Source organism: Myxine glutinosa, chromosome 10 (genome assembly GCF_964187855.1).
Source record: "Myxine glutinosa chromosome 10, kmMyxGlut1.1, whole genome shotgun sequence".
Classification (NCBI taxonomy): Eukaryota; Metazoa; Chordata; class Myxini; order Myxiniformes; family Myxinidae; genus Myxine; species Myxine glutinosa.
Window position 1 is genome coordinate 32,736,713 of NC_136270.1, and position 27,579 is coordinate 32,764,291.

General features: G+C 41.1%; 1 protein-coding gene across 1 annotated transcript in view; it reads right to left on the reverse strand.

Annotated features, from left to right (window-relative positions):
• Positions 1-26,664, reverse strand: part of LOC137434435 (fibroblast growth factor 22-like) — a 172,693-nt gene extending 146,029 nt beyond the window's left edge. Inside the window, exon 1 of the mRNA XM_068127416.2 lies at positions 26,161-26,664. Coding sequence (XP_067983517.1) covers positions 26,161-26,425 — 265 coding nt within the window. The 5' untranslated portion in view covers positions 26,426-26,664. The remainder of the gene's footprint in view (positions 1-26,160) is intronic.
• Between the last annotated feature and the right edge of the window lie 915 nt (positions 26,665-27,579).

The window sequence follows — 27,579 nt, forward strand, 5'->3', positions numbered from 1 at the left end:
CACAATATAACTCACTGTGCTCCAAGTGAGCGAAAATAACATTCCCAATGTCTCTATCCCGGCATCAAGCCAAAGTCGATCCACGCTCCAGTGATCGTCAGAACGATGTTGTATCGAGACCAGAATCCCGTTTGGATGACAGTCACACTGCCAAAGATGGGCAAACGTACCCTCAAGAGGTGACTGGGAAATCACACCTTCGGGTATGGATGTTCAACAGCTCCCACCCAGCGAACCGCAAATTCCCACTCAAAATCCACATTACACACACAAACCAGGTTAACGTCTGGATGCGGTGAAATGGTTGAAGCGAGGTGAAGAGCCTAGAGCAATGCGAAATCGGGCGCGAGGCAAAATGGTCAACGGGCCCGTTCTCGAGGCGTAACGGCACTCCAATGATTCTCTTCGGAATCAACCGCAAAACCTGACACGCAGGTTTATCTGTCACAGCGATAACCACTCTGTCGCAGGAATCCCTTTCCCAGGAAACCCAAAGTTCACTCGTGACCCCCGTTCGCCAACGTTTGCTCAAGACCTCAAAGCAGCTTGGCTTCTTCTCGACCTCACTTGCTCCACCTCCTCTTCCTCCTCTTTTTCGTCCGGTTCCCGATCCGGTTTCCGGTTTCTTAAAAAAATAATTTTGTTTTACCTTTTGAAAACAGTTATCTCGCTTCACTTAACGATAACAATAATAGTACATGGAACCAAAAATGTTTACAGTGGATGAGAACCACAACAACGGAAGTGACAAATCCGTAACACTCAGCATCTAAAAGGATTGAGGAAAAGTAAACAATAGTCAGGTTCACAATGTTTTTTCGTTAACAATTTTGGTAGATTAGCAAAACTATACATTTTTGGAATATTCAGAGCATGAGGAATCCAAAAATTAATGTTTACATTTGCGTAGACACCTTTGCGAAAATGACACTCAGGACAGTGATGAAGATCTGTAAAAGCATATGCCTGAACGGTATAGACCTCGTAGATCCTGTGTATAGGACTTATAGTTCAATCTGATACTACCTATAACTTCCTATAACAACCTATAACTTCAAAGGACTTGCAATATCATGTATTATGTAATACAGTTATATCACAAATATAAAGACAATGGTTTTCAATTACCTTTGTTTGTTGCTTTTCTATAATCCTGAGCACTATTTTGAGGCCTTTATTGGATTCCTTGACCCAGAAAACATAGGATTAGCATATTTAATTAAGTCTCTAGGTTGACTAGAAGCCGAGATCGCGCAAAATATGTATTTTATGGCGGCCATTTTCAAAATCCAAAATGGCGGCTATGCAGGTGTCTGTGCAAATGCCAACATTGATTTTCAGATTCTCCATGCTCTGAAGATTCCAAAAATGTACAGGTTTGCTAATCCCAAAATTTTGAAAGAAATTATATTTGTTAACATAGTGAACCTGACTATCTTCATCACTGTCCTGAGTGTCATTTTCGCAAAGGTGTCTACGCAAATGTAAACATTAATTTTTGGATTCCTCATGCTCTGAATATTCCAAAAATGTATAGTTTTGCTAATCTACCAAAATTTTGAACGAAATTATATTTGTTAACATAGTGAACCTGACTACAACCATAAGTTGGGAACCATAGTGTAGGGTTTGATGACCTTAATTGGTTCCTCCTGTGTTGAAGTTTCTTCCAAGGGAACTTGTATTGTTATTACTAGCAACGGTACCCACCCTACGGGTGGGGCTTCAATTGGGAGGCCCAAATGAAAAGGCAAAATATCAGAAACAAGTACAGATACATTCAAAGTACACCGCCCCCATGCCAAATGATTAAACATTCGACAGCGCGGCTCATTGAGGATGCATTGGGAGGGAGAGGTGTACACTAATTGATTGATTAATCGTATAATTAAAATCAATAAAAGATTATCACAAAATATTTTCTTAATCAATTGGCGAATAGCATAACTAAACCACTAGTGCTTCATCCGAAGATGTATCTTTGAGAAATTTAATTAAATAAGTCATTAATAAAAAATAAAAAAATTAATTGATTAATCAATAAATAATTAATCGATTAATCAATAAATAATTAATCGATTAAATGATTAATCAATAAATCAAAAATATCCTTGATAGCCACATCACTTGGTCACTCATGTCCAAATATTAGCTTCCGAGCTCAAAAGGTGCCTGAGATATTGGCCAAATGAGAAAGAAAATAAATAAATGATTAATAATGAAAATAAATAAATAATAATCATTAAAAAATTAAATTATTAATCAATTCAGTCATAGAACACATAAACCACCACCATTTCATCAGAATCTGTAACTTAAAACAAAAAATTTTTTTAGTCATTAATCAAATAATTAAATAATTAATCAATTAATTGATCAATTGATTAATTAATAAATCAAAAATAGCCTTTGCAGCCAAATCACCTGGTCATTGGCATGTCCAAATATCAGCTTCCTAACTCAAAAGGTGCCTGAGTTAATGGTCAGAAGACAAAGGAAATTTGATTAATTAAATAAGTACTTAATTGAATGAAATGAATGAATGATCGTTTTAAGGCCATTTTCCCCGCTAGAGCGGGGGTTAGCCTTGTGGGCCCCATGACAATCATGGTTCCCTGTTTGAGGCAATGTTTTTATGGCCGGATACCCTTCCTGACGCCAACCCTTGGTCACGCTCTTACGATGCGCAGGGATACGGTGTACCTATTCTAAACCGGGGTACACACCGTGATCATTCATCCCAGCAAGCTGGTACTCAATTTGCCGAACTCGGAAGGATGACAGGCTGAGTCAACCCCCCTGGCGTTAATTCAGCGATCGACCAGGATTCAAACCCAGGATCCTAGGATCCCAAGCCGGCACCCGAACCGCTAAGCCAACACCAGGCTAAATAAGTACTTAATTAATCGCTAATAATTAAATAACTCCTCAATTAATCGATTAATCAAAAAACAAAAAATACTGCTTTTGACAAAGGACTTGCTCACTATTGTGCCGAAATTTCAGCTTCCTAGCTCAAAGGATGGCGGAGCTATCGCCCGGACAAACAAACAAGAAAGAAAACAAGTGCAGATACATTCAAATTACACCGCCCCCATGCCAAATAATTAAATATCCTGCAGCGCGGCATTGCCGGGGCACCTCCGGCACCCGGCAATACCGCAGTGCAGCTCATAAAGGCTGCATTGGGAGGGAGAGGTATGCGCTAATTGATTGATTCATTGTATAATTAAAATCAATAAAAGATTATCACAAAATATTTTCTTAATCAATTGGCCAATAGCATAACTAAACCACTAGTGCTTCATCCGAAGATGTATCTTTTAGAAATCTAATTAAATAACTCGTTAATAAAAAATTAAATTATTAATTGATTAATCAATAAATAATGAATCGATTAAATGATTAATCAATAAATCAAAAATATCCTTGATAGCCACATCACTTGGTCACTGTCATGTCCAAATATTAGCTTCCCAGCTCAAAAGGTGCCTGAGATATTGGCCAAATGAGAAAGAAAATAAATAAATGATTAATAATGAAAATAAATAAATAATAATCATTAAAAAAGTAAATTATTAATCAATTCTGTCACAGAACACATAAACCACCACCATTTCATCAGAATCTGTAACTGAATGTTTTTGTTTTTTTTAGTAATTAATCGAATAATTAAATAATTAATCGATTAATTGATTAATCAATAAATCAAAAATATCCTTGATAGCCACATCACTTGGTCACTCATGTCCAAATATTAGCTTCTGAGCTCTTTCAGGTGCCTGGGATATCGGCCAAATGAGAAAGAAAATAAATAAATGATTAATAATGAAAATAAATATATAATAATCATAAAAAAATTAAATTATTAATCAATTCGGTCAGAGAACACATGAACCACCACCATTTCATCAGAATCTGTAACTTTAAAAAAAAAAAATTCGTCCTTAATCGAATAATTAATCGATTAATTGATTAATTAATAAATCAAAAATATCCTTTGCAGCCAAATCACCTGGTCATTGGCATGTCCAAATATCAGCTTCCTAACTCAAAAGGTGCCCGAGTTAATGGTCAGAAGAGAAATGAAATTTAATTAATTAAATAAGTACTTAATTAATCGCTAATAATTAAATAACTCCTTAATTAATTGATTATTCAAAAAACCAAAAATACCGTTTTTGACAAAGGACTTGCTCACTACTGTGCCGAAATTTCAGATTCCTAGCTCAAAGGATGGCTGAGATATCGTCCGGACAAACAAAGAAGAAAGAAAGCAAGAAAACAAACAAACAAGTACAAATACATTCAAAGTACACCGCCCCATGCCAAATAATTAAATATGCTGCAGCGCGGCATTGCCGGGGCGCCTCCGGCGCCCGGCAATACCGCAGTGCAGCTCATTGAGGCTGCATTGGGAGGGAGAGGTGTACGCTAATTGATTGATTAATTGTATAATTAAAATCAATAAAAGATTATCACAAAGTATTTTCATAATCAATTGGCTAATCGCATAACTAAACCAGTAGTGCTTCATCCGAAGATGTATCTTTTAGAAATTTAATTAAATAAGTCATTTATAAAAAATTAAATAATTAATTGATTACTCAATAAATAATTAATCGATTAATCAATAAATACTTAATAGATGAAATGATTAATCAATAAATCAAAAATATCCTTGATAGCCACATCACTTGGTCACTCATGTCCAAATATTAGCTTCCCAGCTCAAAAGGTGCCTGAGATATTGGCCAAATGAGAAAGAAAATAAATAAATGATTAATAATGAAAATAAATAAATAATAATCATAAAAAAATTAAATTATTAATCAATTTGGTCAGAGAACACATAAACTACCACTATTTCATCAGAATCTGTAACTTTAAAAAAAAAAATTTTTTTGTCATTAATCGAATAATTAAATAATTAATCGATTAATTGATTAATTAATAAATCAAAAATATCCTTTGCAGCCAAATCACCTGGTCATTGGCATGTCCAAATATCAGCTTCCTAACTCAAAAGGTGCCTGAGTTAATAATGGTCAGAAGAGAAATGAAATTTAATTAATTAAATAAGTACTTAATTAAACGCTAATAATTAAATAACTCCTCAATTAATTGATTATTCAAAAAACAAAAAATACCGTATTTGACAAAGGACTTGCTCACTACTGTGCCGAAATTTCAGCTTCCTAGCTCAAAGGATGGCTGAGATATCGTCCGGACAACCAAGAAAGAAAACAAACAAACAAACAAGTACACATACATTCAAAGTACACCGCCCCATGCCAAATAATTAAATATGCTGCAGCGCGGCATTGCCGGGGCGCCCCTGGCGCCCGGCAATACCGCAGTGCAGCTCATTGAGGCTGCATTGGGAGGGAGAGGTGTACACTAATTGATTGATTAATTGTATAATTAAAAGCAATAAAAGATTATCACAAAATATTTTCATAATCAATTGGCTAATCGCATAACTAAACCACGAGTGCTTCATCCGAAGATGTATCTTTTAGAAATTTAATTAAATAAGTCATTATAAAAAATTAAATAATTAATTGATTACTCAATAAATAATTAATCGATTAATCAATAAATAATTAATAGATGAAATGATTAATCAATAAATCAAAAATATCCTTGATAGCCACATCACTTGGTCACTCATGTCCAAATATTAGCTTCCCAGCTCAAAAGGTGCCTGAGATATTGGCCAAATGAGAAAGAAAATAAATAAATGATTAATAATGAAAATAAATAAATAATAATCATAAAAAAATTAAATTATTAATCAATTTGGTCAGAGAACACATAAACTACCACCATTTCATCAGAATCTGTAACTTTTTAAAAAAAAGTTTTTTTGTCATTAATCGAATAATTAAATAATTAATCGATTAATTGATTAATTAATAAATCAAAAATATCCTTTGCAGCCAAATCACCTGGTCATTGGCATGTCCAAATATCAGCTTCCTAACTCAAAAGGTGCCTGAGTTAATGGTCAGAAGAGAAAGGAAATTTGATTAATTAAATAAGTACTTAATTAATCGCTAATAATTAAATAACTCCTCAATTTATTGATTAATCAAAAAAAAAAATACCGTTTTTGACAAAGGACTTGCTCACTATTGTGCCGAAATTTCAGCTTCCTAGCTCAAAGGATGGCTGAGATATCGCCCGGACAACCAAACAAACAAGAAACCAGAGTGAAAACTGAGTACTCTCTTTCAGCGTGCGTCACTGCCGAGCCCCCTTCGGTGCCCGGCAAAGACGATTTGCAATGCCTGGAGATGGCATAGGAAAGGAGCGGTGTACAACAAGAAACCAGAGTGAAAACTGAGTACTCTCTTTCAGCGTGCGTCACTGCCGAGCCCCCTTTGGTGCCCGGCAATGACGATTTGCAATGCCTGGAGATGGCATAGGAAAGGAGCGGTGTACAACAACCAGAGTGAAAACTGAGTACTCCCTTTCAGCATGCATCACTGCCGAGCCCCCTTCGGTGCCCGGTAATGACGTTTTCAATGCCTGGAGATGGCATCGGAAAGGTGCGGTGTACAACAAGAAAACAAACAACCAGAGTGAAAACTGAGTACTCCCTTTCAGCGTGCGTCACTGCCGAGCCCCCTTCGGTGCCTGGCAATGACGTTTCGCAATGCCTGGTGATGGCATAGGAAAGGTGCGGTGTACAATAAATCAAAAATAGCCTTTGCATCCAAATCACCTGGTCATTGGCATGTCCAAATATCAGCTTCCTAACTCAAAAGGTGCCTGCTTGAGTTAATGGTCAGAAGAGAAAGGAAATTTGATTAATTAAATAAGTACTTAATTAATCGATTAATCGATTAAGTAACTTTAAAAAAAAAAATTAGTCATTAATCGAATAATTAAATAATTAATCACTTAATTAATTAATTGATTAATCAATAAATCAAAAATATCATTTGCAGCCAAATCCCTTGGTCATTGGCATGTCCAAATATCAGCTTCCTAGCTCAAAAGGTACCAGAGATAATGCCCAGAAGAGAAAGGAAATATTGTACACCGCACCTTTCCTATGCCATCTCCAGGCATTGCAAATCGTCATTGCCGGGCACCGAAGGGGGCTCGGCAGTGACGCACGCTGAAAGAGAGTACTCAGTTTTCACTCTGGTTGTTTTCTTGTTGTACACCGCACCTTTCCTACGCCATCTCCAGGCATTGCAAAACGTCATTGCCGGGCACCGAAGGGGGCTCGGCAGTGACGCACGCTGAAAGGGAGGACAGTAATACCCCAGCCTACGTCATTAATTGGTTCCATAAGCCATGACGTAAATCGGTTTTTGACGTAAACCGGGCGTAATGTCTTTAAAATGCCTTAAAATGAAGACAAACACCGTAATTCGTAAAACTAGAGAAAATAACTGAAGGAGGCTGCGGCTTCGCCCTGAATCTTTGCCGCTCCCCGTCGGGAGTCCCTCCGTTGTTTTCTATCGGTCGGGTCTTCTCCTCGAACGGGGTGACCGGCACAGACGTGTCGACCGTGAGCTAGCTTGTGTGCCGAGTGGCTCCACGGCCCGCTTCACCACGGCGTGCTTTACCCAACGTGTCCGAGGAGTTTCACCGGTGGTCGTGTCGTGTCGTCTGTGATGAACGAACGAGCTCAGGGTTCCGTGAACCCGGCCGCCCCGGGGATCGACGCTCGCCTCCAAGTCGTAGGCGTGCCCCGTCTTTCCACGAGCGGCCGAAGTTGCTTGCTTCTTTATTTTTGGACGATGCGATATACACAGAAACGACGACGTACAGGCAGGCATTTGCAAATCCATGCACATGTGCACATGCACACGTCGATCTGTTCTTTACAAGGATATGCATCAACAACAACTTGCTACTCCCTGCACCACAGATGTCAATTTCCAAACAATTTACCTACTCCCTCCACCTAACTTTAAACTACCCTCCCCGGGTACTGTATTCGTGAAGGGGTCCATCCTCCCCCTTCCACTCCTTCGCACCCTGCACTCCACACCACTCAATCCACACTACTCACTCCACACACCATTTATTCCCACACACCAAGTATTCTCTCCATTTATCCACTTGCACCCCATGCAAGTCAATCACTCAACACCATTACACATGTCCTCAATACACCACTCATACACTTTCTCCGGTCATCCCAGACCATTGCATCATTTCACCAAGTTCAACGATAACCAGATTCTCACACACACAACCATTCTCGACCAATGCCTCATTTCACCAAGTTCATTCCAAAGATCCTCATTCAATTCCTCATTTGCGCCTAAAGCTCATCCTCATACTCACACACATGATACACCAAGATACACCAAGAGCGGCTTCAGCTTGAAGTCGCCGGTGCAATTACCCCCAAGCATTAGTGTTAGCCGCTCCTTCGCGACTTTGTAGCCTGGCATGGTCTTCTCCTCCTTCGAGATAAAGGAGATGATGATGTAGGAGTGACGTAAAGTCGCACATAATGACGTTCGCTGAACTGAAATTTACTCCAGAAGAGTGGCGTAAAGTCGGATTTGACGTAGGTCGAAATGGCGTAAAACAGGGTATGACTGCACTCAGTTTTCACTCTGGTTGTTTGTTTGTTGTACACCGCTCCTTTCCTATGCCATCTCCAGGCATTGCAAATCGTCATTGCCGGGCACCGAAGGGGGCTCGGCAGTGACGCACGCTGAAAGGGAGTATTCAGTTTTCACTCTGGTTGTTTTCTTGCTTTCCTTCTTGTTTTCTTGTTTTCTTGTTTGTTTGTCCGGACGATATCTCAGCCATCCTTTGAGCTAGGAAGCTGAAATTTCGGCACAGTAGTGAGCAAGTCCTTTGTCAAAAACGACATTTTTTGTTTTTTGATTAATCAATTAATTAAGGAGTTATTTAATTATGAGCGATTAATTAAGTACTTATTTAATTAATGAAATTTCCTTTTTCTTCTGACCATTAACTCAGGCACCTTTTGAGTTAGGAAGCTGATATTTGGACATGCCAATGACCAGGTCATTTGGCTGCAAAGGCTATTTTTGACTTATTAATTAATCAATTAATCAATGAATCGATTAATTATTTAATTATTCGATTAATTACTAAAAAAAAAAAAAAAAAATTTCATTTACAGATTCTGATGAAATGGTGGTGGTTTATGTGTTCTGTGACCGAATTGATTAATAATTTAATGATTATTATTTATTTATTTTCATTATTAATCATTTATATATTTTCTTTCTCATTTGGCCAATATCTCAGGCACCTTTTGAGCTGGGAAGCTAATATTTGGACATGACAGTGACCAAGTGATGTGGCTATCAAGGATATTTTTGATTTATTGATTAATCATTTAATCGATTAATTATTTAATTATTTGATGAATGACCTAATTAATTAATTTTTTAAGTTACAGATTCGGATGAAATGGTGGTGGTTTATCAAGGATATTTTTGATTTATTGATAAATCATTTAATCGATTAATTAATTATTTATTGATTAATCGATTAATTATTTATTGATTAATTAATTAATTATTTAATTTTTTATTAATGACCTATTTAATTGAATTTCTAAAAGATACATCTTCGGATGAAGCACTAGTGGTTTAGTTATGCTATTAGCCAATTGATTAAGAAAATATTTTGGGATAATCTTTTATTGGTTTTAATTATATAATTAATCAATCAATTAGCGTACACCTCTCCCTCCCAATGCAGCCTCTATGAGCTGCACTGCGGTATTGCTGGGGCCGTATTGCCGGCCCCGGCAATGCCGCGCTGTAGGATATTTAATTATTTGGCATGGAGACGATGTACTTTAAATGTATCTTTACTTGTTTGTTTTCTTGTTTGTTTGTCCGGGCGATATCTCAGCCATCCTTTGAGCTAGGAAGCTGAAATTTCGGCACAATAGTGAGCAAGTCCTTTGTCAAAATCGTATTTTTTGTTTTTTGATTAATCTATTAATTGAGGAGTTATTTAATTATTAGCGATTAATTAAGTACTTATTTAATTAATCAAATTTCCTTTCTCTTCTGACCATTAACTCAGGCACCTTTTGAGTTAGGAAGCTGATATTTGGACATGCCAATGACCAGGTGATTTGGCTGCAAAGGCTATTTTTGATTTATTAATTAATCAATTAATCAATTAATTATTTATTGATTAATTGATTAATTATTTATTGATTAATCAATTAATTATTTATTAATGACTTATTTAATTAAATTTCTAAAAGATACATCTTCGGATGAAGCACTGGTGGTTTACTTATGCTATTAGCCAATTGATAAAGAAAATATTTTGTGATAATCTTTTATTGATTTTAATTATTCAATAAATCAATCAATTAGCGTACACCTCTCTCTCCCTCCCAATGCAGCCTCTATGAGCTGCACTGCGGTATTGCTGGGGCCGTATTGCCGGCCCCAGCAATGCCGCGCTGTAGGATATTTAATTACTTGGCATGGGGGCGGTGTCCTTTGAATGTATCTGTACTTGTTTGATTTACTGATTAATCATTTAATCGATTAATTATTTATTGATTAATCGATTAATTATTTATTGATGAATCAATTAATTATTTAATTTTTTATTAATGACTTATTTAATAAAATTTCTAAATGATACATCTTCGGATGAAGCACGAGTGGTTTAGTTATGCTATTAGCCAATTGATTAAGAAAATATTTTGTGATAATCTTTTATTGATTTTAATTATACAATTAATCAATCAATTAGCGTACACCTCTCCCTCCCAAAGCATGCCTCTATGAGCTGCACTGCGGTATTGCCGGGCATCGGAGGCACCCCGGCAATGCCGCCCTGTAGGATATTTAATTATTTGGCATGGGGGCAGTGTACTTTGAATGTATCTGTACTTGTATAAGTACTTAATTAATCGCTAATAATTAAATAACTCCTCAATTAATTGATTAATCCAAAAAACAAAAAATGCCGTTTTTGACAAAGGACTTGCTCACTACTGTGCCGAAATTTCAGCTTCCTAGCTCAAAGGATGGCTGAGATATCGCCCGGACAAACAAACAAGAAAACAAACAACCAAGAAAACAAACAAACAAACAAACAAACAACCAGAGTGAAAACTGAGTACTCCCTTTCAGCGTGCGTCACTGCCGAGCCCCCTCGGTGCCTGGCAATGACGTTTTGCAATGCCTGGAGATGGCATAGGAAAGGTGCGGGGTACAATTGAAGGGTTTTTTTTTTTTTAAACGATTTATATAAACATCCGTTAAATCTTAAATCATATCATACGCAAATCATCAAAATCTAAACAGTATTTGTAGAATTTCAATAAAAGCCACATCACTGTTGATATCTGTAAATATTATTCCATCGTGTTTGAAAAAACTGGAAAATTGGAAAATCGGAAAAATTGGAAATTGGAAAAATTGGAAAATTGGGAAAAAATTGGAAAAACAATATAGCCTATTTTACTCCAGGGGGTCCCGGGATTACCCACCCAAAATTTTGTTGCGATCGGTTCAGCCGTTTTTGTGGTACCTGGGAACAGACGGACGGACAGACAGACGGACAGACATTTGGTGAATTATAGTAAGATGTACTCGTATAAACCAACAAATAAAATCCCACAGGAAGACGTCGTGCAGAGCACGATACTTGCAAAATCCACCCTCCCCCCAGAAAAGGTTGCCATGGATACATCAAATTGTCAAATTTCATTCAGTTTAAAATTGACGATCTTAATCAAAGCTTGGGTCAATCGGATTCAAATTGATGATTTTCAGATGAAAATTGATGATTTTAGAAGTTTGACCCTGAGTTGACCTTTGACCTTTTGACCTCAAATAGTTGCTTTCCCAATTCAGTGATGCACTATGTAATTGCCGTTTCATTTCCAAGTTAATCGGATGAAAAGTGACGATTTTTCAGATGAAAATCTTATTATAATAGAGCAAACGTATATGGTTATGTATGTTTGTATGTATGTATGTTTATATGCGACGAAAACGTCTTTTTCTTCTTCAAATAAAATTAACACCCTCTTAATTACGTTTAGACTGCTCAGACCCCTCAGACCATTGACGATCATTTAAGTCCACCAAGACCCCTGAAGACCCAAAATAACTTTAAAGACCCCGAAGACCTAAAACACCCCCAAAGTCCCAAACCACCCCAAAGACCCAAAACACCCCAAAGACCCAAAATAACCTTGAAGGCCCTGAGGCTCAAAAAGACCCTGAAGACCCAAAATACCCCGAAGACGCCAAAACGCCCTGAAGACCCAAAAGAACCCGAAGACCCAAAAGACCCAAAATACGCAAAAGACCCCAAAGACCCAAAAGACCTCAAAGACCCAAAAGACCCAAAACACCCTGAATACCACAAAGACCCTTAAAGACCCAAAAGACCCCGAAGACACCAAAGACCCCAAAACACCCCAAAGACCCAATATACCCTTAAAGACCCAGAGAATCCAAAAGACCCTGAAGACCAAAGACCACCAAAGACCCAAAACACCCCAAAGACACAAAATACCCTGAAGACAGACCCAAAATACCCCAAATACCCAAAACACACTGAAGATCCAAAAGACAACGGAGACCCAAAAAGACCCAAATACCCTTAAAGACCCAGAGGTACCAAAAGACCCTTAAAACCCAAAAGCCCCTGAAGACACCAAAGACTCAAAAAATACCCTGAAGACACAAAACACCCCCAAAATACCCTTAAAGGCCCAGAGGATCCAAAAGACCCCGAAGACCCAAAACACCCTGAAGACCCAAAACACCCTGAATACCCCAAATACCCTAAAAGACCCAATGGAACCAAAAGACCCTCAAGACCCAAAAGCTCCTAAAGACACCGAAGACCCAAAAGATCCCGAAGACCCTCAAAACCCAAAAGACCCAGAAGACCCAAAAGACACTGAAATGGTCAAAGATGCCTATCCCTCTGAAACGACGTGTGGTGAGGCGCGCGGAGCACACCGAGTCACGCTAGTTGATGATAATTTATAAGTTTGACCTTGATTTGACCTTTGACCTTTTCACCTTAAATATAGTTGGTTTCCCAATTCAGTAAGGTACTATGCAAATGCTATTTAATTTTCAAGTCGATCGGATGAAAAGTGACAATTCTTCAGATGAAGATTGACGATTTTAGAATTTTGACCTTGAGTTGACCTTTGACTCTTTGACCTTAAAATAGTTTTCCCAATTCAGTGATGCACTATTCAATCGCTATTTAATTTCCAAGTCAATGGGATGAAAATTGATGATTTTAGAAGTTTGGCCTTGAGCCGACCTTTGAACTTTTAACTTAATAATAGTTGGTTTCCCAATTCAGTGAGGTACTAGGCAATTGCTAATTAATTTTCCAGTCAATCGGATGAAAATTGATGATTGGGAAGTTTGATCTCGTGTTGACCTTTGACCCTTTTACATAAAAAATAGTTGGTTTCTCAATTTAGTGGCACAACATGCAAATGCTGTTCAATTTTCAAGTCAATCAGATGAAAAAAATGACAATTTCAGAAATTTAACATCAAAATCAATAGGCTTCCTCCTTATGACCAACCCTACCATCTGGCGAAGTTTCGTGAAGATCAGGTTAAAATTGTGACCTGTAGGCGATTGACAGACAGACAAACAGACAGACAGAATGAAAAATCACTCATAGAGCGACACTTGGCAAAAGAGAACAAAGCAGAATGGCACTCAGTAGAGCATCCTTTTGACCTCACAAATAATTGGTGGTTGAATTCAGTTAGCTGATATGAAAATCCAATTCAAATTTCAAGTCAATCGGATGAAAATTGAGGCTTTTAGAAATTAGAAAAGTTGTTGACCTTTGGCCTATTTTGACCTTTTGGCCTATGCTGATCTCAAAAATAGTTGTTGGTTGAATTCAGTTAAATGATGTGTAAATCCCATTCAAATTTCAAGTGAATCGGATGAAAATTAAGGATTTTAGAAAATTTTTAATTGTTGTTGACCTTTGGCCTATGCTGCTCTTTAAAATAGTTGGTGGTTGAATTCAGTTAGCTGAAATGAAAATCCTATTCAAATTTCAAGTAAATCGGATTAAAATTGAGGATTTTAGAAATTCAAAATAAGTAGTTGACCTTTGGCCGATGTTGACCTTTTGGCCTACGCTGATCTCAAAAATATATATATATATATTTTTTGTATACTGAATCGAGGCTCGTGAAAGAGCTAACATTTATTTCACAAACAAATCAACTCGACAAACAAAATATATAAAAACAGGGAGCGGAAGACAAGATGGGGAGAGAAGGGGAAGCACACAAACACAACATTTGAGAGCAGGGAGATGTGTGGGAGGGAGAGGGCTTGGGGGGAGGAGGCGTGGGAAGGGGGGCGGGGGTGGGAGAAGTATAAAACACAAGGACACCAAGGACTTCCAGGACAGAAGTTGGTATTTCAAAAAAGTGGATTTGGGGTGAAATTAGCGGGGGTAGAAAAGATCAAGGTTTTGGATGGGGGAAGATAAGAAATGGTGGTGAACAGCTGTTTTAAAGACCTGGAGGGTGGAGTGGGATTGAAGAGAGTGAGGGAGTTTGTTCCAGAGGCGGGAGAAAAGAGGAATGAAGGAGTGAAGGTGAGCAGAGTCTTGATTTTGGCAGTTTAACCATAAGAGGGTTGCAGGCAGATCTTGTGCGACCTGTAGGAATATTTGGGGGACAGAGCCCAGAGAGAGCTGGGGGGGGGGGGTGGGGGGGCAAGGCCAGAGAGGAGTCGGTAGAAGACGGAAAGACCACCAACCTGCCTGCGGTGAGTGAGTGAAAGGCCCTTGGAGTTAGCTTCATCGCGGGAGATTCCAAAGATTCTGAACGCTTTGGTTTCAACAGCGTGAAGACGAGCTAGGTGTGAGGCAGGAGCACCGGCCCAGAGGGGAGAGCAGTATTCCATTGAGCTGCGGATGAAAGCCTTGTATGTGGTGAGGAGCTCAGGTGTGCCAAGGAAGGACTTCACACGACGGAGGATGCCCAGTCGGCGACTGGCTTTGGAGGCCAGATTTGAAATGTGGTTTTCCCAGGAAAGATCATGGCAGATAGTGAGACCCAAAAGCTTGAGTGACAGAACTTCTTGGAGAGGATTATTCAGAAAGTGGATGGGAGGGTTGTCCAGTCGGTCTTTTCGGAGAGACATCGTAAGAGTGTGAGATTTGTCAGGATTGAAAGACATGTTCCACTTGGTTTGCCCAGTCTGTGATTTTGTCCAGGTCTGCAGAGAGTGAGGAGGCTGCAGACTGCTGAACTGAGGGATGAGGAATGGAGCGACAGGAGTGGAGTCATCAGCAAAGAGATACAGAGGATTTTCAAGAGAGTCAGAGAGATCATTGATGAAGACCAGAAAAAGCACAGGGCCCAGAACACTGCCTTGGGGAACTCCAGCCTGAACAGGAAGAGGAGATGAGAGAATGAGAGTTTGTGGTTGAATTCAGTTAGCCGATATGTAAATCCTATTCAAATTTCAAGTCAATTGGATTAAAATTGAGGATTTTAGAAATTTGAAAAAAAGTGGTTGACCTTTGGCTTATGTTGACCTTTTGACCTTATGACCTCAAAAATAGATAGGATTTTGTCGGACCACGAACTCTACCATTTGGTGAAGTTTCGTGAAGATCGGTTTCAAATTGTGACCTGTGGGCAAGTATAAGTGAGCGGACAGACAAACAAACACACACACATACCGGAGTGATCAACATACTTGCAAAAAAAAATGAAAATTTTTTGCCAAGTAATAATGCACAAGACCAACCAACATACTTGAAAAATCTTCCATTTTGCAAGCAACAACAGTTGAAATGGAAAACTTCAGCATGATGGTTCTTATTAGCAGCAGGCGTATTACTTGTCTCTGAACGGAATATGGTGGGTAACAGGGAAGGACCTTTTGTTCAACACTAAATCATCCTTTTATAGGCCGGCCTGACAGACTCCTGATTTCAAGCCAACAAGTGAGCATTGAATTTTGATAGGCCATATTTACAACACCATCCATCCTGCACCACCCTGTACTCTTGAGCATACATACTCTCAATCACAAGGAGTGCTAATCTTTGGTCAAACCACACTTTTACCTCACAAGACAAACAGAAAAGAGAAAGGCAAACAAACATTTTTCCCATTGCCAGACAGCAACATGTCAGGCTTCCTCTAAAAGGAATACCAGCAAAGTTGTGTACCAACTACTATTGAGTTTGCACTCTGCACAGCAGTCCATTACCACAGATGCGAAGGAGAAGCTACCATCCATTTTGTTTTGAGTTTGTTTTGACACCTGGATTTGGGGATTTTCTGCCATTCTTCTCTGCAGATCCTCTCTAGCTCTGTCAGGTTGGATGGGGAACGTCGATGGACAGCCATTTTCAGGTCTCTCCAGAGATGTTCGATTGGGTTCAAGTCAGGGCTCTGGCTGGGCCACTCAAGGACCTTCACAGAGTTGTCCCTAAGCCACTCCTGCGTTGTCTTGGCTGTGTGCTAAGGGTAATTGTCCTGTTGGAAGGTGAACCTTCGACCCAGTCTGAGGTCCTGAGCGCTCTGTTTCAGGTTTTCATTAAGGATATCTCTGTACTTTGCTCCGTTCATTGTTCCCTCAACCCTGACCAGTCCCCCAGTACCTGCTGCTGAAAAACACCCCCACAGCATGATGCTGCCACCACCATGCTTCACAGTTGGGATGGTATTGGGCAGGTGATGAGCGGTGCCTGGTTTCCTCCAGGCATGACGCTAAGAATTGAGGCCAAACAGTTCAATCTTGGTTTCATCAGACCACAGAATCTTGTTTCTCACAGTCTAGGAGTCCTTTTGGTGCTTTTTTGCAAACTCCAAGCGGGCTTTCATGTGTCTTTCACTGAGGAGAGGCTTCCGTCTGGCCACTCTGCCATAAAGCCCAGATCGGTGGAGTGTTGTTGCAGTGATGGTTGTCCTTCTGGAAGTTTCTCCCATCTCCACACAGGATCTCTGGAGCTCAGCCAGAGTGCCCATCAGGTTATTAGTCAACTCTCTTACCAAGGCCCTTCTCCCCCGATTGCTTAGTTTGGCCGGGCGGCCAGCTCTAGGAAGAGTCCTGGTTGTTCCAAACTTCTTCCATTTAAGAATTATGGAGGCCACTGTGCTCTTGGGGACCTTCAATGCAGCAGAAATTGTTTTGTAGGCTTCCCCAGATCTGTGCCTCGACACAATCCTGTCTCTGAGCTCTGCAGGCAGTTTCTTCATCCTCATGGCTTGGTTTTTCCTCTGATATGCATTGTCAGCTGTGAGACCTTATATAGACAGGTGTGTGCCTTTCCAAATAATGTCCAATCAATTGAATTTACCACAGGTGGACTCCAATCAAGGTGTGGAAACATCTCAAAGATGATCAAGAGAAATGGGAGGCACCTGAGCTAATTGTCAAGTGTCATAGCAAAGGGTCTGAATACTTATGTCAATGTGATATTTCAGTTTTTTCTTTTAATAAATTTGCAAAACTTTCTAAAATCCTGTTTTCTCTTTGTCATTATGGGGTATTGAGTGTAGATTGATGAGGGAAAAAATGAATTTAAATGATTTCAGCATAAGGCTGCAACATAACAAAATGTGAAAAAAGTGAAGGGGTCTGAATACTTTCTGAATGTACTGTATATTCACCTGCTAAATGATCCACGTTTTCCCTCGTACCTGCATATGGCAGCTGGATACTTCCATTTTATTCCAAATAAGATGTAGAAAGAAGAATAATAGTTCTCTTACAAGGAACTTTGATGCAGGAGGCCATTATGCCCACCAAAACCTGCACTTAATGTCCATAAATAATTATTTATCCTTTTTTAATACAGTATTGAGTTTCAAGCAAGGAAGCAGCACGTACGATTTTAAGTCTTTGGGATGACTTGCCCGGGGTTCAAACCACCACTTCCCAGATGAAGCATCTCTCAAACAAGGTAGGAATTTAGAATTTGGTCAGGGTATTGGTACACAAAAGTCGCCTGGTGTTGGCTTAGCGGTTCGGGTGCCGGCTTGGGATCCGAGGATGCTGGGTTTGAATCCCGGTAGATCGCTGAATTAACGCGAGGGGGGTTGACTCAACCCGTCATCCTTCCGAGGTTGGCAAATTGAGTACCAGTTCACTGGTAATTCCATGTGCGTCGCAAAGGCACCCAGCTCTGCTCACCAAACTCTCCTCCTATGGTATCCATGGAAATCTCCACGCATGGCTTGCGGACTTCCTCTCTGGTCGTAGTCAACATGTGGCCCTGAATGGATTTCTCTCATCTCCCCTTCCTGTTCAGGCTGGAGTTCCCCAAGGCAGTGTTCTGGGCCCTGTGCTTTTTCTGGTCTTCATCAATGATCTCTCCGACTCTCTGGAAAATCCTCTCTATCTCTTTGCTGATGACTCCACTCTCTGCCGCTCCATTCCTCAGCCTTCAGATCGGCAGTCTGCAGCTTCCTCACTCTCTGCAGACCTGGACAAAATCACAGACTGGTCAAACAAGTGGAACATGTCATTCAATCCTGACAAATCTCACACTCTTACTATGTCTCTCCGAAAAGACCGACGAGACAACCCTCCCATCCACTTTCTGAATAATCCTCTCCAAGAAGTTCTGTTGCTCAAGCTTTTGGGTCTCACTAACTGCCATGATCTTTCCTGGGAAAACCACATTTCCAAGCTGGCCTCCAAAGCCAGTCGCCGACTGGGCATCCTCCGTCGTGTGAAGTCGATCCATGGCACACCTGAGCTCCTCATCACATACAAGGCTTCCATCCGCAGCTCAATGGAATACTGTTCTCCACTCTGGGCTGGTGCTCCTGCCTCACACCTAGCTCGGCTTCACGCTGTTGAAACCAAAGCTTTCAGAATCATTGGAATCTCCCGCGATGAAGCTATCTCTGAGGGCCTTTCACTCACTCACCGCAGGCAGGTTGGTGGTCTTTCTGTCTTCTACCGACTCCTCTCCGGCCTTGCTCCACCAGCTCTCTCTGTGCTCTGTCCCCCAAATATTACTACAGGTAGCACAAGATCTGCCAGCAACCCTCTGCTGGTGAAATTGCCAAAATCAAGACTCTCTGCTCACCTTCATGCTTTCATTCCTCTTTACTCCCGCCTCTGGAACAAACTCCCTCACTCTCTTCAATCCCACTCCTCCCTCCAGGTCTTTAAAACAGCTGTTCACCACCATCTCTTATCTTCCCCCATCGAAAACCTTGATCTTTTATACCCCCCGCAAATTCACCCCAGATCCACATTTTTGAAATTCCGACTTCTTTCATGGAAGTCCTTGCAGTGTCCATGTGTTTTATACCTCTCCCACCTCCCCCAAGCCCTCTCCCTCCCACAGATCTCTCGATGTCCCTGCTCTCAAATGTTGTGTTTGTGTGCTTCCCCCTCTCTCCCCATCTTGTTTACCGCTCCCCTTATTATATGTTTTATGTGTCGGTTTGACTTTTTGGGTGATTAATGTTAGTTCTTTCATGAGCCTCAACCTCGACTAACAGGGTTGGCAGCAGGAAGGGCATCCGGCCATAAAACATTGCTTCAAAAAGGGGACCACGGTGCCCAAAAAAGGCCAACCCCTGCTCTGCGGGGGGAAATGGCCTCTAAAGGTGGTATATACTGGTGCACAAAGGCCCAATTTCTTTGGGCAGGCCCACAATGTCAGGAAATAGGTTCGCAGGCCGAAAATCCCTTCAAAATCACACCTCATTCATTGTTACAATAGCTTATCATAGCAGGACTCTAATCCAGATTATACAGCTTACTACTTCGGAGACATCAGTCAGAGACTTTCCCTACTTATGCCTGTACGTCCGCCCCTTGCCGTCTCTCAGCTGCCAATTCTCTGTGCTCTATAGAATTGAAGTCTTGTTCTCACCTCTGTCATTCAGCCCTTCCATGATTCTAGATATCTGTTCGATAAGCACAAATGTAATGGACCAAAGATCACATTTCGTTTTCCATCAAAGTTGCTGGTTGGCGCATGCCTAATAATGCCGGTTTGATTCTAACCAGGAGCAGTAGTCAGGCAGCACTCTGGCCCTCCACATCCAGAAGCAGCAACCTAAACAGACGAGTGGGTCATGCGGCTTAAACAAGCGGCATTAGACCAACAGAAGCCGTGCTTGGCGATAAGTACATCCCTGGGGACGGTTCAGCCTCCCCGTGTGCTTTAGCTCAATGCTGCCGCCCTATAAGACCTCAAAGAAATTCTCTTTATGCCAAAAAGTCCCAGCCGAGCTGGGTTCACACCCTCGCTCTCCCTCATTTCCAAGCAAATCCATCAAATTTGAGGATCAAAGTTCTGCCCGTACGATTGAAAGCACGCTCATTCCGCTCACAGCATTGGAAGTTTGCTGTGTTCCAAGACGAATGCTTGGAATAAGTTTTACATAAAAAACAATGATTGATTGTTTCAAAAAATTTTAAGTCTAAATCTGTTTTACGATTCAATGTGTCTTACAAGTTTTCTGATGGGATAGTGAAAAGAAAGGCTTCATTTTGAATCACAGGTATCCTAAATGAATTATCCGGACAATATATAGACGATCAAATGGAACTGTAGATCTAACAGAGGACTTCCCACTGATCGCATGTGCAGGAATTATGGATGAAAACCATTGTGATTGGTCCATACAACAACTTCCTTAACGGCCCCAATTATTTCCACTTTAATGTGGAGTTAAAGGGGGAACCATTTTGGTCCAAATCTTTCACGAACCGTTTGGCCAAGCCTGACGTTCGTTCGACTGAAGCCGATTATGGGGAGGAGTTTGTCATTTGTTCATTCAGGGTGCCGGCGATAACTCACCTATTCTTTGTGGAAGACACTGACATCTTGCATGTCCAAGAGCTACTACCAGCATGCAAGAAACCCAGCTTAAAATCCATCAGAGGGACTGCTCGCATATTGATGTATCGTCTTGCTTGCGAAACACCAGGCCCAGGTATAGTCAATGACACCGGACTGACTCTGGCTGACATTTTGGCACATGAGAGTTAGTCGGTGTCAGTCTGACATTGTTGGCTCCCGGCCGAGAGTAGGCTTGGGGCACAGTTTATAGCTGGTTCGAGGTTCAAGCCAAGGTTACAGACGCAGCTCAAAAGCTATTGCACCATCGTGCTATTCCAATGATTTATCCAGCCAATACAGAACAAACTAGAACATCACTCAGTAGAGCGCATACTCCCGCCGTGGGTCAAGTTGGAATAGTAGGCTACGATTTCACAAAAGTTTGAGGGAGTAGTTCAGTGACAACACAAGACAAGACAACACAAGACAGACACTGCACAGATATATATATAGAAGATAATATTTTTTTAAAACAAGGCAATTTCACTTACAGTTTCGGATTCAGCGTTCAATTCTATATAAGTGAGTGTATTTTGAGGCATGTGTGACTTCCAATAAAATTGTAAGCCAGAAAAACGTTCGTTTCATTCCTTAGGGATACAACATGTAAAACTGGCCCAAACGTCAAAACAAAACTCGCTCATTTTAAGTCGTACAAGCTAATGCGACCACTCATTCTTCTGGGAAGAATCCCGTGCACATGCTGGTCACACTTATAAGTCACCTAAGTCTTTATAAGTTCATCAAACACTGACACCGCGATTGACATTCGCTGAGGTAAATGTTGATATCTCTTCTGAGGTAAAAAGAAAAACAATACAGTTGCAGTGCAGTCAAATGATGCATTTTTTACGTATCAAATGATACCTTTTATGAAACGGGGAAACCTAATACACACTTTGGTGGTTTTAAAATGACAGAATATGTCTTTATTATAAAAGAAAATGAATATTGAAGACGACGCTGCTAAAAAAAATACACCGCTCTAACGCATAACCACGAGTTTAAACTACATTTACAACAAATATGAAAACTATTTTCATATCACAATGTTAAATATAGAATATATAGAAGATAATGTTAAAAAAACGAGCCCTATCTTCCAATGGTAAAAAAATCCTTCAAAAAATTCCTGGATCCGGAATAATATACTGAGCTTCACCAAAAACTAATCAATTCTTCCTTATCCCAAGGGCAATCATCCCACCAACTTTCATCCAAATCCGTTCAGAACTTTTCTAGATATCTTGTTCACAAACACACATACGCACACACACACATACGCACGCAAACACACACACACACACACACACACACACACACACACACACACACACACACACACACACACACACACACACACGATCGAATGCATTACTCCCTGGCGGGAGTAACTAGAACGGCACTCGGTGGAGCGCAAACCTCCGCCAGGCTGAACAATTTGTTTTGTATCCCACTGATAGGCCAGATATGGATTCGTACCTGAACCAAAATCTAATCACCTTGTTCTTGTCACCTAACCAACTCGTCCACCAAGTTTAGCCACAACTCGTCCATAACTTTGAGATATCCTGCTATGTATCATTTTGGCCCTCTCTCTCAATGGTGAAGAATCACTTAAAAATTAAAGAATTCTCATATCCGAATCCATATTCAGATCCTCACCAAAATCGAATCGATTCGTCCTTGTCACACACACAACCTCTCCACCAAGTTTTGTCCAAATCAGTCCACAACTTTTTTGAGACATCCTGCTAGGTATCGTTTTTGGCCCAATCTCCCAATGGTGAAGAATCACTTAAAAATTAAACAATTCTCATATCCGAATCCATATTCAGATCTTCACCAAAATCGAATCGATTCGATCTTATCACACACACAACCTCTCCACCAAGTTTTGTCCAAATCCGTCCACAACTTTTTTGAGATATCCTGCTATGTATCGTTTTTGGCCGTATCTCCCCAATGGTGAAGAATCACTTAAAAATCAAATAACTCTCATATCCGAATCCATATTCAGATCTTCACCAAAATCAAATCGATTCGATCTTGTCACACACCCAACCTCTCCACCAAGTTTGTCCAAATCAGTCCACAACGTTTTTGAGATATCCTGCTATGTATCGTTTTTGGCCCAATCTCCCAATGGTGAAGAATCACTTAAAAATTAAATAATTCCCATATCCGAATCAATCTTCAGATCTTCACCAAAATCGAATCGATTCGATCTTGTCACACACCCAACCTCTCCACCAAGTTTGTCCAAATCAGTCCACAACCTTTTTGAGATATCCTGCTATGTATCGTTTTTGGCCGTATCTCCCAATGGTGAAGAATCACTTAAAAATTAAACAATTCTCATATCCGAATCCATCTTCAGATCTTCACCAAAATCAAATCGATTCGATCTTGTCACACACCCAACCTCTCCACCAAGTTTTGCCCAAATCAGTCCACAACCTTTTTGAGATATCCTGCTATGTATCGTTTTTGGCCGTATCTCCCAATGGTGAAGAATCACTTAAAAATTAAACAATTCTCATATCCGAATCCATCTTCAGATCTTCACCAAAATCGAATCGATTCGATCTTGTCACACACCCAACCTCTCCACCAAGTTTGTCCAAATCAGTCCACAACGTTTTTGAGATATCCTGCTATGTATCGTTTTTGGCCCAATCTCCCAATGGTGAAGAATCACTTAAAAATTAAATAATTCCCATATCCGAATCAATCTTCAGATCTTCACCAAAATCGAATCGATTCGATCTTGTCACACACCCAACCTCTCCACCAAGTTTTGCCCAAATCAGTCCACAACTTTTTTGAGATATCCTGCTATGTATCGTTTTTGGTGCTGTCTCCCAATGGTGAAGAATCACTTTAAAAATTCTACGAGCCGGATCCGAATCCAGATGTTCACCAAAATCTAATCATTTCGTTCTTGTCGCAAACACGACCTCTCCGCAAAATTTCGTCCGAACCATCCACAACTTTTTGAGATATCTTGTCAGCGGACAGACAGACAGCGGTAAAAACATAACCTCCATTCACCTTCAGTGGCGGAGGTAATAAAATAGCTATTTGATTGTAGCTTGGAGGCTTTTCTTGTATCTATAAAGTTCTATAACACCACTTCATTTAAAGTACCATTTGAAGAAAAGAGAAGACTAATACTGTTGAAAAGGAATCATGGGTGTATAAATGTTCACGGACAACGCAGAATGATTTAAGATCACCCCTGTGCAACACCAGAACAGCAGCTTTATAATCGGAAACACTTAGACAATGCCACGACATCGCATTTATCCTCCATTGCATGGACGGACATCCGTCAAAGTGAGTTTGACATGTCACCAATACGTCGCTCATCGAGGAACGACTTAACTTCAATTGGATTTTCTATTTTGAACACTGCAGAACATGATTCGGACTGCATTTGGCAAATTGTACAGAATCAAATTGTACAAAAGCGTGCATGCTCACTCATGGTAGAGCAATTGCTTCTGTCTGTCTGTCTTCAAGGTACAGTATAGCAATTGCTTCTGTCTGTCTATCTGTCTGTCTGTCTGGCAGTGAAACAACATTGAAAATCATTCCAAACAGGATACTTAACTGTTTTTAGGAACACCATAAAGGACACAAACAAAAGGCACAAAAACGAATTTAACTTGTTAAATAAGGTGGTGTAAAAGACGGTGCATCAACAGCAGTAAACTTCAAAAAAAATGTTGTTGTTTCTTCAACACCCTTTAATACCTTTATTTTATTACAATTGAATTATATATTTGAACACTATACTAGAACTCAAATCACCTTGTTTGCACTTAAAAAAACTTTCAATTTAACAGTACATGGCCAAACTTTTATGCTACGTCTCGAGCAATCAAATTTTCCGCACGATCTGAGGGTGGTAATGTTGAGATTCTTCATCTTCCATGAAACTCTTTCCAATAAAGTCCCATGTCATTTTTTCGCAAGACTGCATGGGGTAAGGTGTTCTATGAACTCTCTAGTTGCAGCGATGTGATCAAGCTCCGCCGGGCTCCGCTTTCAATCAGCACACGTTTTGCAAGCTCCTCATTAGGTGGCGACATTAACCCTCATTATGTGGAGACATTAAAATTAAGTAGCACATCATTTAAGCCTGATGGTCACTTTGTGAACGCCCTGTTGTTAAGGCTCAAACGATCACCTTCCCTGTTCAGGAACCAAGGTGGTCAAGCGTCATGTACGTAGCGGCTCCCTATTGTGGTTAGGTGGAAATTAGTAAGACAACCAAAGGGATGTGGAAGACGAGCAGGACTTCTCCGACACATAAACGGCCGCATGCTGCTTACGCAAGCGCTGCCCTTCTAGTAGGAATGTGTTGGGATTAATGGTTTGCACCTGTATTTCGTGTCCGATTTGCTAAACCCACACGTTGGAGCTCCCCTGTTTGGGACTGGTGAGGGCAACTACGAGATCATGAAGCTTTGGACAAGCGTTGTTGTTGTTGTTGTTGTTGTATAGCCCCGGACAGTGCTCTTGAACTAACCCAAAGCATGGAGACAGCAGATCGATCTCCCAGGAGCAACCGAGAGATCCCCCACATCCAAGATGGTGTACGGGGCTACACCTCACAAAGTCAGGACCACGACAGAGAGACAGACAGAGAGAGAGAGAGAGAGAGAGAGAGAGAGAGAGAGAGAGAGAGAGAGAGAGAGAGAGAGAGAGAGAGAAAAGAAGAAAAAAGACAGAGACAAGAGGGAAAGGGCTGGTCCATGGGGACCGGTCGGCACTCTGACCGTGACTGCACTGCCCTGACAAATCCGGACAGCAGGGAAGAATGGGGAAGATTTGGCCCCCGACTTACTTTGGGGGGTAGGGGGTGGGGTACAACCACTGTGAGAAGGAATCCCCGATAGTTGTTGGGCAAACGTTGTCTTTATAGCTGGGATTTACCTTACGGACGAGAAACTACTCTAGATATGAACTCATGCTGAAATGATTTATTCCTTCAGTTGAAGATGGAGTATTATTCTAGTGACAATTAGGCGATGGTGCAAAAATTAACAAAACTGTCCGACAGCATCATTGGCAAATCTTCCACCAAGGATGGGGTCTCATGTAAGCGGTCGACCAACCAAAGCACAACAAACAGTAAAACTGCTCATCCATACACAGCAGGTCCTCTGGCTCTCTCCAAACGTTTGCTTTTCAAACCTTAAAACACCATAACTAACTCCTAACCCTAACCCTAACCTATGTCCCCATTTATCTGCTCGACAAACTCAGTCATCACTGTAAGACTTCCATTTGGTGCTGAGAGATACTCACTAAAGCGACGCTTCTTCCTCTTAATTCCTCCGACTTTTCCACTCTTGCTGATCCGAAGGAAGAAGCGCGTCGCTGAGAAAAGCATCCTGCGCCTGATGTCCCCCTCCAGGTGAGGGTAACTGCCGCGCGCTTCACGGCCCGGATTGCGCTCGACTACGAAGCTGTGGTTCTTGACGGACCCGCCCGCGAGGTGACGTCCTCCGCGAGGTGTCGCCGCCACCACCACGCATAACACTCCGAGACCGAGTAAGGCGATGGCTGTCATGCCCCGTGGCGCGGCTTCCACTGCTGCATTGAGCACGGTGCCTCACCGTCCGTCGGCACGATCATGCTGCCTTCACGTCGCTGCTCACACGTCGCTATATATATATATATTAGGATAGGGCTCCTCCAGCCAGGCTCCCACGAGAGACATCCCGCAGACCCTACATGGCTCCTGCCTTTGGGAGCGAGAGGTGAGCCGATCTCCACGCCTGTCCCACCCTTCGCGTCCACTCCTCCTTTCCCGGCGCATGCCGGTGATGCCCACACACTCCGTCGTCGCTTGTAGTCGCCACACACACATCTACTGGAATCATTGAAACTCCTAAGGGTGAAAGAACCCGGTGCTCAGCGCACACTCCCACGTGTGATCCACAGAGCTATCGATGGTCTCGGGCTCCCTATTCTGTATTAAGGAAAGTTGTTCATAAGTTTGTACGGAAAGTTATCTGCGCGTGTTTTTGGCACAAAATATCGACTTCCTGCAGCTTTTTACAGATTTTACATTGGAAAAACGTTTCTGCACCATTTATACTCTGGACAAACCTGCCATTCCTTGCATCCTCATTCATTCTCACTGATATATTACTATGACCCAGATTTATGTCATTCCTTGCACTTTCAACATATCCCTTTCTGTGCTCCCACAACCGTTCTCTGACTTCTCACTGCTGTGCCCACTCGCATTTGCCATTCCTTGCACCCCCCCCCCTCCCCGATCAGCACCACTTTCTGCATTCTCACAATTCCGTTCCCTGCAGTCTCACTGACATTCCCCATAAGTGCCATTCCACATCATGGTTATTCCCCATCACTGTTATTCACACTCACATTTGCCATTCCTTGCACCCTTCGTACCACTTTCTGCATTCTCCAAATTCCATTCCCTGCAGTCTCACTGCCATTCCCCATCACTGTCATTGCCCATCAGTACTATTCCCCATCACTGCCATTTCCAATCACTGTTATTCCCCATCAGTGCTATTCCCATTTGCATTTGCCATACCTTGCACCCTCAGTACCACTTTCTGCATTCTCACCATTCCATTCCCTGCAGTCTCACTGACATTCCCCATCAGTGTCCTTCCCAATCATTGTTATTCCCACTCGCATTTGCCATTCCTTGCACCCTCATTACCACTTTCTGCACTCTCACCA